A 13,031-nucleotide genomic window follows, 5' to 3' on the forward strand; every position below is an offset into this window, starting at 1 on the left:
TCTAGTTGCCCTTTTCTGAACCTTTTCCAGCGCCAGGATATCTTTTTTTAGGTGAGGAGACCATATCTGTACACAGTATTCAAGATGTGGACGTACCATAGATTTATATAGGGCCAGTAAAATACTCCTTGTCTTATTTTCTATCCCTTTTTATACCTAACATCCTATTTGCCTTTTTGACTGCCTCTGCACACTGTGTGGATGTTTTCAAGGAACTATCCACGATAACTCCAAGAGCTCTTTCCTGAGTAGTTATAGCTAAATTAGCCCCATCATATTGTAAGTATAGTTGGGGTTATTTTTTCCAATGTGCATTACCTTACACTTATCCACAGTAAATTTCATTTGCCATTTTGTTGCCCAATCACTCAGCTTGATGAGATCTTTTTGAAGTTCTTCACAGTCTGCCTTTGTCTTGATGATCTTGAACAGTTTAGTGTCATCTGCAAACTTTGCCACCTCACTGCTCACCACCTTCTCCAGATCTTTTATGAATAAATTAAACAGGATTGGTCCTAGGACTGACCCTTGGGGGACACCACTAGTTACCCCCTCCCTTCTGAAAATTTACCATGTATGCCTACCCCGTTTCCTGTCTTGTAACCAGTTCTCAATCCATGAAAGGACCTTCCCTCTTACCCCATGATACTTTAGTGCCTGGTTGTATACAATGGATCGTGTAGTGTGCCCTGGATGGAAGCTGGAGGCATAGCGGTCTGTGGGTTTTGTGCTCCAAAATATCTATTAGTCTATAAGGTGCCACAGGACTTCTTGTTGTTTTTGAAGATACAGGCTAACTCGGCTACCCCTCTGAGACTGGTGAGGCTGACTTGTATACACCAGACAATATGGTTGTGTTAGAAGGCTGTTTCCTAAACTGCATTCTGTGGAACACTGGTGTTCTGTGCAATGTGAATAGATGTTCAGTGAAAAAAATTTGATTTGAATATTTTTCCTTCTAAAATATTACATATAAAATTGTGTATCAAAATACTAAGGGATTTAAATAGTATTTTGATTGTAGGTATATTAACATTTAACACATTCTTAATAGTATAGTTGTTATGATGCAACTTGTGCCAAAACAAACAGAGTCAATGCAGATTGTTTCGGCATGAGTTGTGTTCTGAGAACTCATGTACTGCTGTACCTGATAAGAGGATCCAAATCTCCAGCATCATTCCTAATATTAAGTGGATTTGTAATCAAAGGATGCAAAAACACTCTTCCCATTAAAATAATTGTCAAATGTTGCTTATTTTCATTTTCCAGTTGTTTCTATAAAAATTACTAAATTTATAAAAACACAAAATTTAAAAATATTTTTCCATGCACAATTGGTTTTGCATTTTCTTTTTCATATTTTTTTAAGCTTTAAGGAATGACAGTCTTTTTTAAAAAACATTGTCCTTTCTATTTTTGAACAAAAGAAAGACACTAACCATCCTTCTTTCGGTTATTATATTGATGTTCTTTTTTTGTTGTGGGTTTGTACGTAATTTTTAATTTTTATACTTAATTACAAGGTTGCTAACTGTCCTCCTATCAGTTGTTCATTTAGATGATTTTCTCTCATTATTTTTTTTGGACTTTATAAAATAAAAGACATCTAAAACACCCTATTTGCCACAGATCCAGGAATTGCCCCCTCAAGGATTGAGCTTACAACCCTTAGCTCAGTAGGCCAATGCTCAAACCACTGAGCTGTCTGACCTCTAAAACATCCTAACTCTTTTAAATCATCTTTAGAGCATTACATGCAGCAATTTCTCATTATGAAACTCTCCACTTCCCCTCCCCTCCCCTCTGACCTGCATATATGTGTTCTGTCAATATATTCCAAGCCCAAAAGTGTTCTGTGACCAAATTAGTTTGGGAAATGCTGTGCTAGAACATAATTTTGAAGAGTCATGTTACTGAGTGCGATGCTAATCATAACTTACCACTCACTGTAGACAGGGACAAGTTAACTTTAATGTTTGACAGCTAACCAACCTCGGAATGATTCTGATCATAGCTTTCCATAACACCACCGTCTGTCGAGATAAAGGCTAGGAATAAAATAATCCACACACTAGCAAAGATCAGATGTTTACACATTGTGGACAGCTGTTTTGGTTCTTATCTTCAAAGTGGCTGAATATTATGCACTAGTAGGGGCAGGCTGTAGGCCCACAAAATTCTTATAATCATGCAGTTAAGCACTGCTAACAGAATTGTCAATGGAGTATTGAAGTCAGCACCAACATTCTGGCTGCCCAAACTCACATATATCTTGCCACCATTACTTTGAAGAAAAGTAGCAGTAATATGAAAATACATCCATGAGTTAATCAACGCAGACTTGTCCATTTACAAAGATCTTCAATCCTTATCCCCACCGCCCTGAGATGCCACCTGAAATCCAGGAAACTCTTCTAGCTTGGTGCCAAAATTCTCAAAATCTCAGGACTGTCAACAAAAGAAGAGTGGTGGAGGCTGTGGGGAAACAGTAGGGTCAAGAATGAACATCTGGTAAGAGATCCTACAGACCAACCATCTGGCTTCCCTGTGCCATATAAGATATGGATCACAATGAACTGCATCAGACCCTCAAACTGGTATTGTAATTACCTATTACAGAAACACAGCCAGATCTGTGAATGCGAATAAGGCACCCAAACCATGGCACATCAAGTGAACCACTGGCCACTAAGATCCTCCAGAGGGTGATCTGGATTCATTCCACACACCCATAAGCCACAGAAGAAATGAAACACTTGAAGGTTGACCTTTACTATCACTTTTCAAGTTCAAGTTCAATGTACAAAAGAAGAAGAGACTGGCCATGGTTTGTTATAACACTAAGCCCAACTTGTCCCCTTCTATGTTGAGTTTTAAATAATATTTTCCATCATGTTAACATGACTACTATTCTATTTTTTTGCATTCTTCAGACTGCTGCTCATGTTGGCAAGGTGAAGACAGACAATATATCTGATTGTTTAATAAATAAGTGACGAAGTGTTCAAAGCTGTTGCAAGGTAAATTCAGTAACACAGGGGCAACTACAAGTTAAGGTTACCTGGAAGTTTCCATTCTGGTACCCTATTTTCAGTTGCTCATCTTTTAAATAATTTGTACCTGAGAGCTGAACTTTTCCTGGGCTTACTTCCAAACTGAGAACACATCTTTGTGAAGTTTGAACAAAAACCATTCAGAGATGCTTGACAATGTGGGGAGAAGGGGAAAGACCTTCCTGGCCCCTCATGGAAAAACAAACAAACAAACAAAATACTGGGAGTTTTAAAAATTGCTGTAGCACTGAAGTGGGTAACAGCAGAAAGTTGAAATGTGGCAGGGAGAAGAAAGTCCACTGCTCCTATAAAAATCTGTTTTGTTTTGCCTGCATAATAAGCATTGAATTGTAGTTTGTGCTGGAGAAGTTTAATGGTGATAGCCCTTGATAACACCATTGTAAAAGAAAGTCATACCGAACATACATAACTACTATAGAGCTACAGTTAGCATGGTGAGCCTTTCTTTATTCAGGCTGAACTGTGTGGAGAGACAGCACAAAGTCTGGGCATTGCTGAAACTCCACTTCTTAGCCTCCAAAGCAGGAAGTGAAGCAGGACGGTATGAGAGTAGTGTGTATGTAGTTGAATGGTTAAGAGAACTGCCTAAAACCCTGAGTTGGAGTTTGCACTTTACCCCATGCTGAAAGGCCACCTCCAGTTACCCAGCTGTAAAATAGGTCCCTGATTCACTAGGTCAGGACAAAGTGTTCCCTCTAATTTATTCCATCCACAGGCAGAATAAATGTTATCACGTGCCCAAATACATGCGCAGGTGTGCACCAGCAATATGCTGCCTGCTGTGGGTGCTCTGCTAATCAGCTGGGGGGAGGGTAGTACCTGAATCCCTCGTGCGCGGGGGTCTGCCCAAGTGCTCAGCTTACAGGCACACTGGTCAGGACAGTTAAAGATGGCAGGACGGCTACATGACTCCCTTGTGTGTTGTTGGCACTCTGTCTCCTATGCGGCTTTTGCCACCATTAACCATATTGTTGCACCAGGTGCAACTTTCATTTTAGCAGGGAGGGATACAGGAATCTGGGAAGCCGGAGAGCTACTGCTACAGGAGGCCTCAGGTAATGGGCAGTCTAGTTAGTGCACAGCCCTCCCTGGCTATGGCGCCCCCTGCGAGCGGGGCTAAAGCCACTGAGCAGAGAAGGGAGTTTGCGCCCAGCTCAGGCCAGGCCTGTGAATTGTGCCGTTCCCTCCGCCGAGGAGCTCAGGGTCAAAGGAACTTCAGGAAGAGACACCCCTACACCGGGTCAGGGGCGACGGCGACGGGAACGCTTATCTGCACCCGGGTCTTGGCCTTCCCCGGCTCAGCAAAGCCCCAGCCGCGCTCCCTACCCGGATCGGCCCCTCTCCCAGGGCTTGGCTCAGAGCGCCGCCGGCTCCCCTCAATCTCCCATCGGAGCCCCGCTGGTGGCGAGCGGGCGCTGGCGCAGCGCGGAGGCGGGGACCGCCAGTGCTCGGACACTGGGGCTCCGCTCCCGCAGCCAAGAGCCGGGCCGGGCTGGCTGCTGCCCCTTCCAAGACACACGCCCTGCCCGAAATGCGTGTCCCTTGCTGCGCCGTGAGCGGCAGCTCTGGCTTGGCACGGGAGCTGCGCCCGGGGAATGGGAGCCGGGCTACCCCCTCTGGCTGCTCGCCCTAAGGGCCGGGGCGGGGGGGGCGGAAGGCTCTGCGCGGCAGGAACCATCAGCGAAGAAAGGATCCCGCTGCTACAAAGGGCTCTTTGATCTCGGCCTTTCACAACAACAGACAACAACCCTCCGGCGGACACTAAAGCAAAGGCCACGGGACTTTCTAAAACACACATTAACGCGGACTCACGCCCAGCCCCGGCGCATGCTGGCCCTGAGACAATTAGCGCCGCTCGCCTGCAGGGGAGAACGCAACCCGCCTTCTCCGCCAGCAGGCGGCTTTCGCTTGGAGGTGCCTGAGGGCAGCGGCGCAAACACCCTAAAACTCTTCCCGATCCCGCCTGTGTTTATCCTTAAAGCGATAGCGGCCTCGCGGCGGCGGGTCAGAACCGGAACTAGCGCCCGGGTGGCGTAGAGCAGGGTTAGAGCCGAGCGCCGCGCTTCCCCCCCGGCCAGAGCGCTCAAGGACAAACAGCACGCTTGGCCCGAGGGCCTGAAAAGGGGCTTTCAGTACCCAAATGGGGTAATTAAAAGCCAGGTTAAACTCCGCCCAACGGCCTAACCTGACCCGTTACCGCTCGGGCTTGGAGGAGACATTTGGGAGCAGGAGAAGGTGCCTTTTGTTCCTCACACAATTGCACCCGTTGTGTAATCGCTCTGCAGCTATGCTTGAACTTTACCAGAGGGAAACATGAGCCTCAGCAATTCTGCCCTGGTTGCAGCGTCTCTCCTCCCCCCATCTGCCCCACTACTGCACCACCTCTTTCTCCTTCCTCCCGCTGAGCTGCTGTTGCTGCTTGTTTGCACTCAGCTTATCCGGAGCGGAAATTCCTTTCCGTTTTTGTGAATGACAAACTCATTAACAATTCATCAACACAACCTGTTCCAGCCGGTCGGTCGCCACAGCAACAGCTCCTTCCGCGCGCTCTCATTGGCTGAGCGAGAGAATGTATCCATTGAGACGTTCTGTGTTTGTATCCATTGAGGAGCTGCCTGGCGCTGGGGGTGTGCGGGGCTGGTTCAAAGGGACATTGATCACATCAAGGGGAAGGAGCGGCGGCGGCGGCGGTGGAGGAGGGGAACTCACGTTGTGAGAAGCCGCACACGAGGGGCCGGAGGGAGAGGGAGCATAGCAGAGCGGGGACCAGTGCCGCGGTGTTGTGCCCAGCGGAAGGAGGGCAAGTCAATGGCACGCTAATTGGATTTCATTCACTTGGGGAGGAGAAAGCCCGAGCGGCCGCCCGGGGCCAGCGATTAGACAGGTTCATTCAGGGACTCATTGGCAAAACAGCGAGCCAGGCCGGGCGTGCTGCTACCCCACGCAGAGCTCCGGTGTCCTCCCGCCGGATCCGTTGCTGGCCGTGCCGGGGAGGGGGCCGTGAGTCACTCGCCTTGGGTGGAAGGAGTTCAGGGTCGGGGTGCCGGGGGTTCTCAGCGCGCGGGGAGTTTCTAAGCCACCCTCGGCTCTCCCCCAGCCCTTCCCCATGCTGGATACGTTCAGGCCCGTTCCCTTCGCGGCGGAGATGGCTGTCAGTAAGACGGCGGCTTGGCTGAACGAGCAGCTGGAGCGGGGCAGCGAGCGGCTGCTGCTCATGGACTGCCGCCCGCAGGAGCTCTACGAGTCGTCCCACATCGAGTCGGCCATCCACGTCGCGCTGCCCGGCATCATGCTGCGGCGGCTGCAGAAGGGCAACCTGCCCCTGCGCGCCCTCTTCACCAGCAGCGAGGCGGCCCGGGAGAAGTTCGCCCGGCGCTGCGGGAGCCACACCGTGGTGCTGTACGACGAGCAGAGCAGCGAGTGGAACGAGAACACGGGCGGCGAGTCGGTGCTGGGCTTGCTGCTCAAGCGCCTGAAAGACGAGGGCTGCAGAGTCTTTTACCTGGAAGGTGAGCGGCCAAACCCACCCGCCGGCCCCGCTGGGACCCAGCCCGCGGCTGCAGGGGGAGCCCCGCTCGGGCCCAGCGCGCCGGCGTTGGGGTCGGGCTCTGCTTGCCGCCTGGTCAATTTCAGGGGCGGCCGATGCGCGCACCTGTCCCGAGCCCAGTGGCTGAGTGCAACGCGAGCTCGGGACGTCCTGGCTGGGACCTTCGCACCTGGGTGCGAGTCCCGGGCCGGGCCGGGCCGGGGGCCAGGCAACACTGGGCGGGGGCCGGGAGAGGGCTCAGGGCGCTGCAGCGCTAGGAGGGCAGCCGGGGGAGGTGGTGCACGAAGGAATGCGCCGCTCTGGGCGACTGCAAAGAGCCGCAGCCGGAGGGAAGGGCTGACTGTGTGCCCCTCTCCCGCCGCCAGCGCGGCCATCTCCCTGCCTCTCCGGCTTCCTCCGGCCCCTCGCGGGCAGAGGGGGAGCCGGGAGCTGCGGAGGGCTCCGCGCCTCAGGTTGCATTTGTGCGTTGCTTGTCTCCCCAGGTGGCTTCACCAAATTCCAGGCCGAATTCGCCCTGCACTGTGAAACCAACCTGGACAGTTCGTGCAGCAGCAGCAGCTCTCCGTCTCTGCCCGCGCTGGGCTTAGGAGGCCTGCGGATCAGCTCCGATTCGTCTTCCGACCTCGAGTCTGACACTGACCGGGACCCCAACAGCGCCACTGACTCGGACGGCAGCCCTCTGTCCAACAACCAGCCGTCCTTCCCGGTCGAGATCTTACCCTACCTCTACTTGGGCTGTGCCAAGGACTCCACCAATCTGGACGTGTTAGAAGAGTTTGGCATTAAGTACATCTTGAATGTGACCCCCAACCTGCCTAATCTCTTCGAGAACGCCGGCGAGTTCAAATACAAGCAGATCCCCATCTCTGATCACTGGAGTCAAAACTTGTCGCAGTTCTTTCCCGAGGCCATCTCTTTCATAGGTGAGCCCTAAGGAACTGCGAGAGTTGTTTAGCACGTACAGGGGGGAACCCTTGATCTTTCTGTGTGTTTCCCAGCTGCGGGGCGCTCCTTTCAAAAGAGATCTACCCGGATAGCATTGTAACAGGGGGTAGCCCTGTTAGTCTGCACTCCAACAAAACAAAACGGCAGAAATGTAGCACTTTAAAGACTAACTAGGTGATTTATTGGTTGATGAGCTTTCGTGGGACAGACCCACTTCTTCAGATCAATTGGGCTGATGAAGGGGGTCTGTCCCCCAAAAGCTCATTACCGAATAAATCCTGTTGTTAGTCTTTAGATTGGGTTTGCCCCTACTGAGGTGAGAAGCCCAGCTGAATGCACAGGTTACAACTCTTGTTTATTTGTATTTGGAGTTGATAGTGGATCAGTTCTTAACAATCTGGGGGCTCAATGGGGGGACTAAAGAGACAGCACTGGTGAATTCACTAGTGAGTAGTTTTACTCTTTATCCACGGCAGAGCTTTCAAAACAACAGCAATGACTGGTTTAAGCAGGTTTCCTTGTTTCCAGGCAAATTCCAGTTAAAGATGTGTAATGTTATAGCTACATACAGCTTGCAAATAACGACGCTTTCCAGAGTGCTAGCGGTTTTAAGTAACTCCCCTATAAATAATTGCATTCCTTGCAGATTTAGCTAGTTAGTTAAATCTCATTTAGGTAACTTTGTCCATCAGTTTCCCCAGTGTAAATCGGTGAGTTGTACCTAAAATCTATAAAAAACAAAAGAGCAGTCCAGTAGCATTTTAAAGACTAACAAAATAATTTATTAGGTGATGAGCTTTTGTGGGCCAGACCCAGTTCTTCAGATCATAGCCACACCAGAACAGACTCAATAAATTTCACTAAAATCTATAGTGCAAAATGCTGCCTCTCTGGCAGCTCTTCACATGCACCTCAAAACTCTGTCACCTTACTTCTCTACCCTGGGAATTTTTTTTTCTTCCTCACTGGACCACCAGGGGATTTAACAATCTCCTCACTCTTAATAGTATTAGTTGTTTGCTTTCATACAGGGGTGGGAAGGTGATGGATGGGTGTTGGAGAACTGTTGTAATCTGGCCCAGAGATCCCCAGGGCTAGTGAGGTATGTAGGTAATCTGAACCCAGCAAGGGGAAAAAAAATAAGTGGGCTGGAAACCACGAAGAAACTAATCTCCAGGCATTGTAATGCATTTCCTTTGACAAAGGAACCCATTTTCCAGCAACGCTGACATCCTGTTCCCCCTAATGGGCCGTCCCCTGTGACTTCCCTCTTTCTTTTCAAATGCCTGAATACCTCCATTGTTAGCAGCACAACAGTTGGAGAATAATTTAATAGACCTTTGCAGTCTGCTGGTCTGTGTCAAAAGCATTCAGTGGCATATGGCTGGTCTCTAGCTTTCGCAGGCTGGGGAAATACCTACCCAGGGTGAATGTTTTCCATTGCTCCAGAAGTCAGTACAAATAGGGCCTTTGAAAATAATAATAAAAAAGTCATAGCGTGCCTCTTCTGTGCCACTGCGGAGTTTCTGATTTACATACCGTTCTGATCTTCTGGTCTGATTCTGATCTCACTTTGGTTTTGCACACATGTAAATCCCTCCATTTGCTGGAGTTGCTCTGAATTCACGCAGGCAGTAAGGGAGATCTGAATCAGTCCCACCCCCCTGCCAGATATTTCTCTTGTGTCACAGCTGGTCACGAGCCTCTCCTGTCTTGTGTTCCCTGTGCGTGTGCAGATGAAGCCCGGGGGAAGAACTGCGGCGTCCTGGTGCACTGCTTGGCAGGGATCAGCCGATCCGTCACTGTGACCGTCGCATACCTCATGCAGAAGCTCAACTTGTCCATGAACGATGCCTACGACATCGTCAAGATGAAGAAATCCAACATCTCGCCCAACTTCAACTTCATGGGCCAGCTGCTGGACTTTGAGCGGACGCTGGGGCTCAGCAGCCCCTGCGACAACCGGGTGCCTAGCCAGCAGCTATACTTCACCACCCCCTCCAACCAGAATGTCTTTCAGGTGGAGACCCGGCAGTCCACGTGAACACTGCCTGCCGGCCCGCCTGGGGCAGGTGATCATTCCTCCAGGGCTTCCTTCTGGCTGTGGCCAGGAGAGGGAGCTTTGCTCTCCGTCCCCTGCGGGCTTTGGGCTGGGGCAGCCCCTAGTGGTGCACGCTGGCAAAGGTTACAAGGGATGGAACCAGCTCTGGCACAGAGAGGAGATTTGCCAAGGTCTCCCAGAAAGAGCATGTGACACTGCCCCCAAGGTGGTACTGGGGTCTTCCAACATCTAGGGTGAGACTGGGCATTAGGAGCACGTGTTCTCTGGCCCCAGGGAATTTCCTACTTCCTTCTGGGCTTTGGGATCTGTACCATAGATTGTTGTCTTCAGTGAAGACTTTAAAAAAAAAACAAAAACAAAAAACAATTAGAGGAGCCAAAGAAAGAGGTTTCAGCTCAGTGTATTTGGAGTACTTGTTTGCCCGAGCTCTGTAGTGCTTTGCTGTTTGATCAGTGTAAATATTTAATCTTAAATCCATGGGCATTTTTTTTTGTCTATAGAAATCAACCTTAAGGACTACTGCATTTGTGTGCATTTCATGAATCATGTTTGTTCCCCCTTGCAAAGAATACATTTGCAGCATGATTGATTTTTTTTTTTTTTTTTTTTTTTTTTTTTTAAATTGTACAGTTGAGCTGAGGCAAACTTGCGCGACAATGGCTACTACTATGTTCAGAAACTTGCTGTTCACATTCTGGGAATCAGTGGAGTCTCTTCCTTTTTTATTTTCTGTGTAAGTTCTTTCCCACTCCCCTTATGCTGTGTGTTTTTTTTTTGTTTTTTTGTTTTTTTTTTAAAGCTTTGTAAATAGATCATCGTGGAAGAGATTTGTCTGCAGAAACATTTCAGATATGCTAGACAGTGCTTTATCTCTGTACAAACTCTTCAGGGAGCTTCACCTCAAATGCAATATATATATATATATATATATATATATATATTGTATAAAACTGGAACTACATGTGAGCATGTGTACTTATGCGTATGCAAGGTGCCCTTTCAGATGATTGCCAATGAAGGAGACCCTAATTCACGGTGTATGTAAAAGGTTTAAGCTGGAATTTATTATAAGAATGTACATTTTTAAATTATTAATAAATAACTATTTTTGACTATTGGGAATGAGTGGTTTATTTGCCCCTTAGGGGTGTGATGAATTGCATACGCAGCTGAATATATTTAAAGAAGGGCGCGGTATGTTTGTGCAACCCTAGCACAATAATGTCCTGATCCTTCCTTCGGTCCACCATAGGTCCTATCTGTGCGTTAGAATATCATCCTGGCTCATCAGGGAGGATGACCTTAGCTATCCTCTTTTTAAACACAGAAAATCAGAGCATATATAGAAACAGCTAACTTCCCCATGCTGCCCAGTCAATGAACTGCTATCATACTGTGGCAGGGCTACGAGTATGGATGAGGCAGAATAGTTGCCTTTCTGCCGAGCATGCTAAAAGAGTGTGTTTTCTGTGATGTGATTACTTAGCCACAAATAATGGGCTTGACACAACTGCCTGGTTTCAGTCCCTGCTGGCTTGTGCTAGTTCTAGGTAGCGTTAATAATGCCTGAGCCACCCAGTTGCTTTAACCACACAAAAGCAATTCTGTCTCTGCAGAAGGAATAGGTTAGTCTGGAGTGCTACCACAACTAAAACCTAACTTCTTCTTTATTATAGTTCATCTAAATAGAAAGGATGATAGTATATATTTCATTCTAAAACTGCATGTAGTCAAAGTCATAGACTGTAGACTGTGGGGTTGGGCGGGGAGGGGGGCTATAGAATTCCTGGCAACCGAAACAACAGTTCCTGTAACTTTAGGAACTGCAAGTGTATAAAATGAAACACAAAAAAATGGGGCGGGGGGGAAACTCCTATGTCTCATGTAGGCCTGGGCTGAGTGTTAATGGTGTGAAAGTAGAAGTGGGTTGCAGTTAAACTTGGCTTGTGCTAATCCAGTTTTGAACCGTTTCCGCTCTTGGCATTCCCCACCCTGTGCTGTTCAAAGTGGAGATTTGCAAGCAGCTCTAGCAATTTCCTGTCCAGCTGCAGCTCAAGTGACTTTTTTTTTAATATGGTCTGTGGATAATTTTAGCCAGTTTCCTCTTTGTGGATTATTAATCTGCTTTCCTTATAGAAGCTGCGTAGCTATGTTCCTACTGTTCTGCTGGAGCCAACAGATGGCCGCCCCGCCACTTCCTCTCATTTCACTGTGGGTTTGTTGTCAGGCCACTTCTGAAATTAATAATGTTTTCTGGCCGAGTGCCGCAGGCCATTACCACAGAAGGGAAGTAGCACATGTGAATAGCAGGAAGCTGAGCAGGGTCATGGTGAACTGAACCTGTTGAGTACAACTGAGCCTCTCCCATTGAGCAAGTGTATGACTTCCTTTTTGTTTTTTATTAAGGGAGTCCACTGAATTATCCTGCAACTAAGCAATTCATGCTGTGGAAAGGTTGCTGCACAAAGCTGATAGTACCTAGCAGGTGAAGAGGCAGCAGGCAGGGCAAAGTGCAGCACCAGCTTGGCCCAGAAAGTTTTTAGTTTTCTTTGCAGACTCTGCTTTGAGGACTTCGTATTCACAAGGGTTTCCCGCTTCCTTCCTGTTTCACCAAATGACTAATACTGAATTGATGGTTCTGCAATTCATCATTTCTCCATTCCCTCTCCCCCTCAAGCAAATAGCAAGGGCCAGTTCTTCAGCTGGATATCAGTTTTGCTATGTTGGCTTTTTCAATAGAACTACACCAGCATACCCCAGTCAGGGTGCTGGCCTGACTGTTTAATCACATGTGATTTTAGAGGTAGGCGATCTCCCTCTTCCCAGCAGGAGCACTCGGCAGCCCCACGTAATGCCCCTCAGTGGGTAATGGGGGGAGCAGGTTCCAAATATCCTGAGTCCCAGGTCCTCTTGGTATTTTGCCCCTGCTCCCCAGCTCATCACTGCCAACACTTGTCTTCAATGATAATAATTCTCTTCTTCCATCCCTGCTTCAGTCTTTGCTGGTCTTAGTGAGAGGTCTCAGGCTTGGGAAAGTGGCAGCTGCTGTGGAAGCAAGAAGGACTGTAAGGCAGGAAGGAGAATGAATCCTCTGTGTTTGCTTGGGGAGGTGGTGATGGGGATTTTCCTCTGGAACTTAAAAATACACCTACCCGCTCTCTGCTGTTATGTGGGTTGTTCCAAAGGGATTAGGGACATGCTCAGTTGCTGTTCAGAAATTCAGATTTTAGGAGAGAACATAGTGCCTGGCAGGCTCAGGTTCCATTGGTGCAGGGAAATCTCACCTCACTCATGCCTTCAATATGCGGGGGAGGTCCTGCCCTCTTGAAAGGCAATTGGAAAACCCCTTGACTTCAAGGGGCCTTGGTGAGAATGTGAACCTACATTAGCATTGTGCTTT

The 13,031-nt window shown here is 48.4% G+C and overlaps 1 protein-coding gene across 1 annotated transcript; it reads left to right on the plus strand.

Moving 5' to 3' along the window:
• The first annotated feature begins 5,678 nt into the window (after positions 1 to 5,678).
• DUSP6 (dual specificity phosphatase 6) lies at positions 5,679 to 10,747 on the plus strand. Its single transcript, XM_075012091.1, has 3 exons — positions 5,679 to 6,586; positions 7,107 to 7,547; positions 9,306 to 10,747. Exons 1-3 carry the CDS (start codon positions 6,184 to 6,186, stop codon positions 9,611 to 9,613), a joined length of 1,152 nt encoding a protein of 383 aa, XP_074868192.1. The 5' UTR covers positions 5,679 to 6,183; the 3' UTR covers positions 9,614 to 10,747.
• Positions 10,748 to 13,031: the final 2,284 nt, after the last annotated feature.

This window comes from Carettochelys insculpta, chromosome 1 (genome assembly GCF_033958435.1).
Source record: "Carettochelys insculpta isolate YL-2023 chromosome 1, ASM3395843v1, whole genome shotgun sequence".
NCBI lineage: Eukaryota > Metazoa > Chordata > Testudines > Carettochelyidae > Carettochelys > Carettochelys insculpta.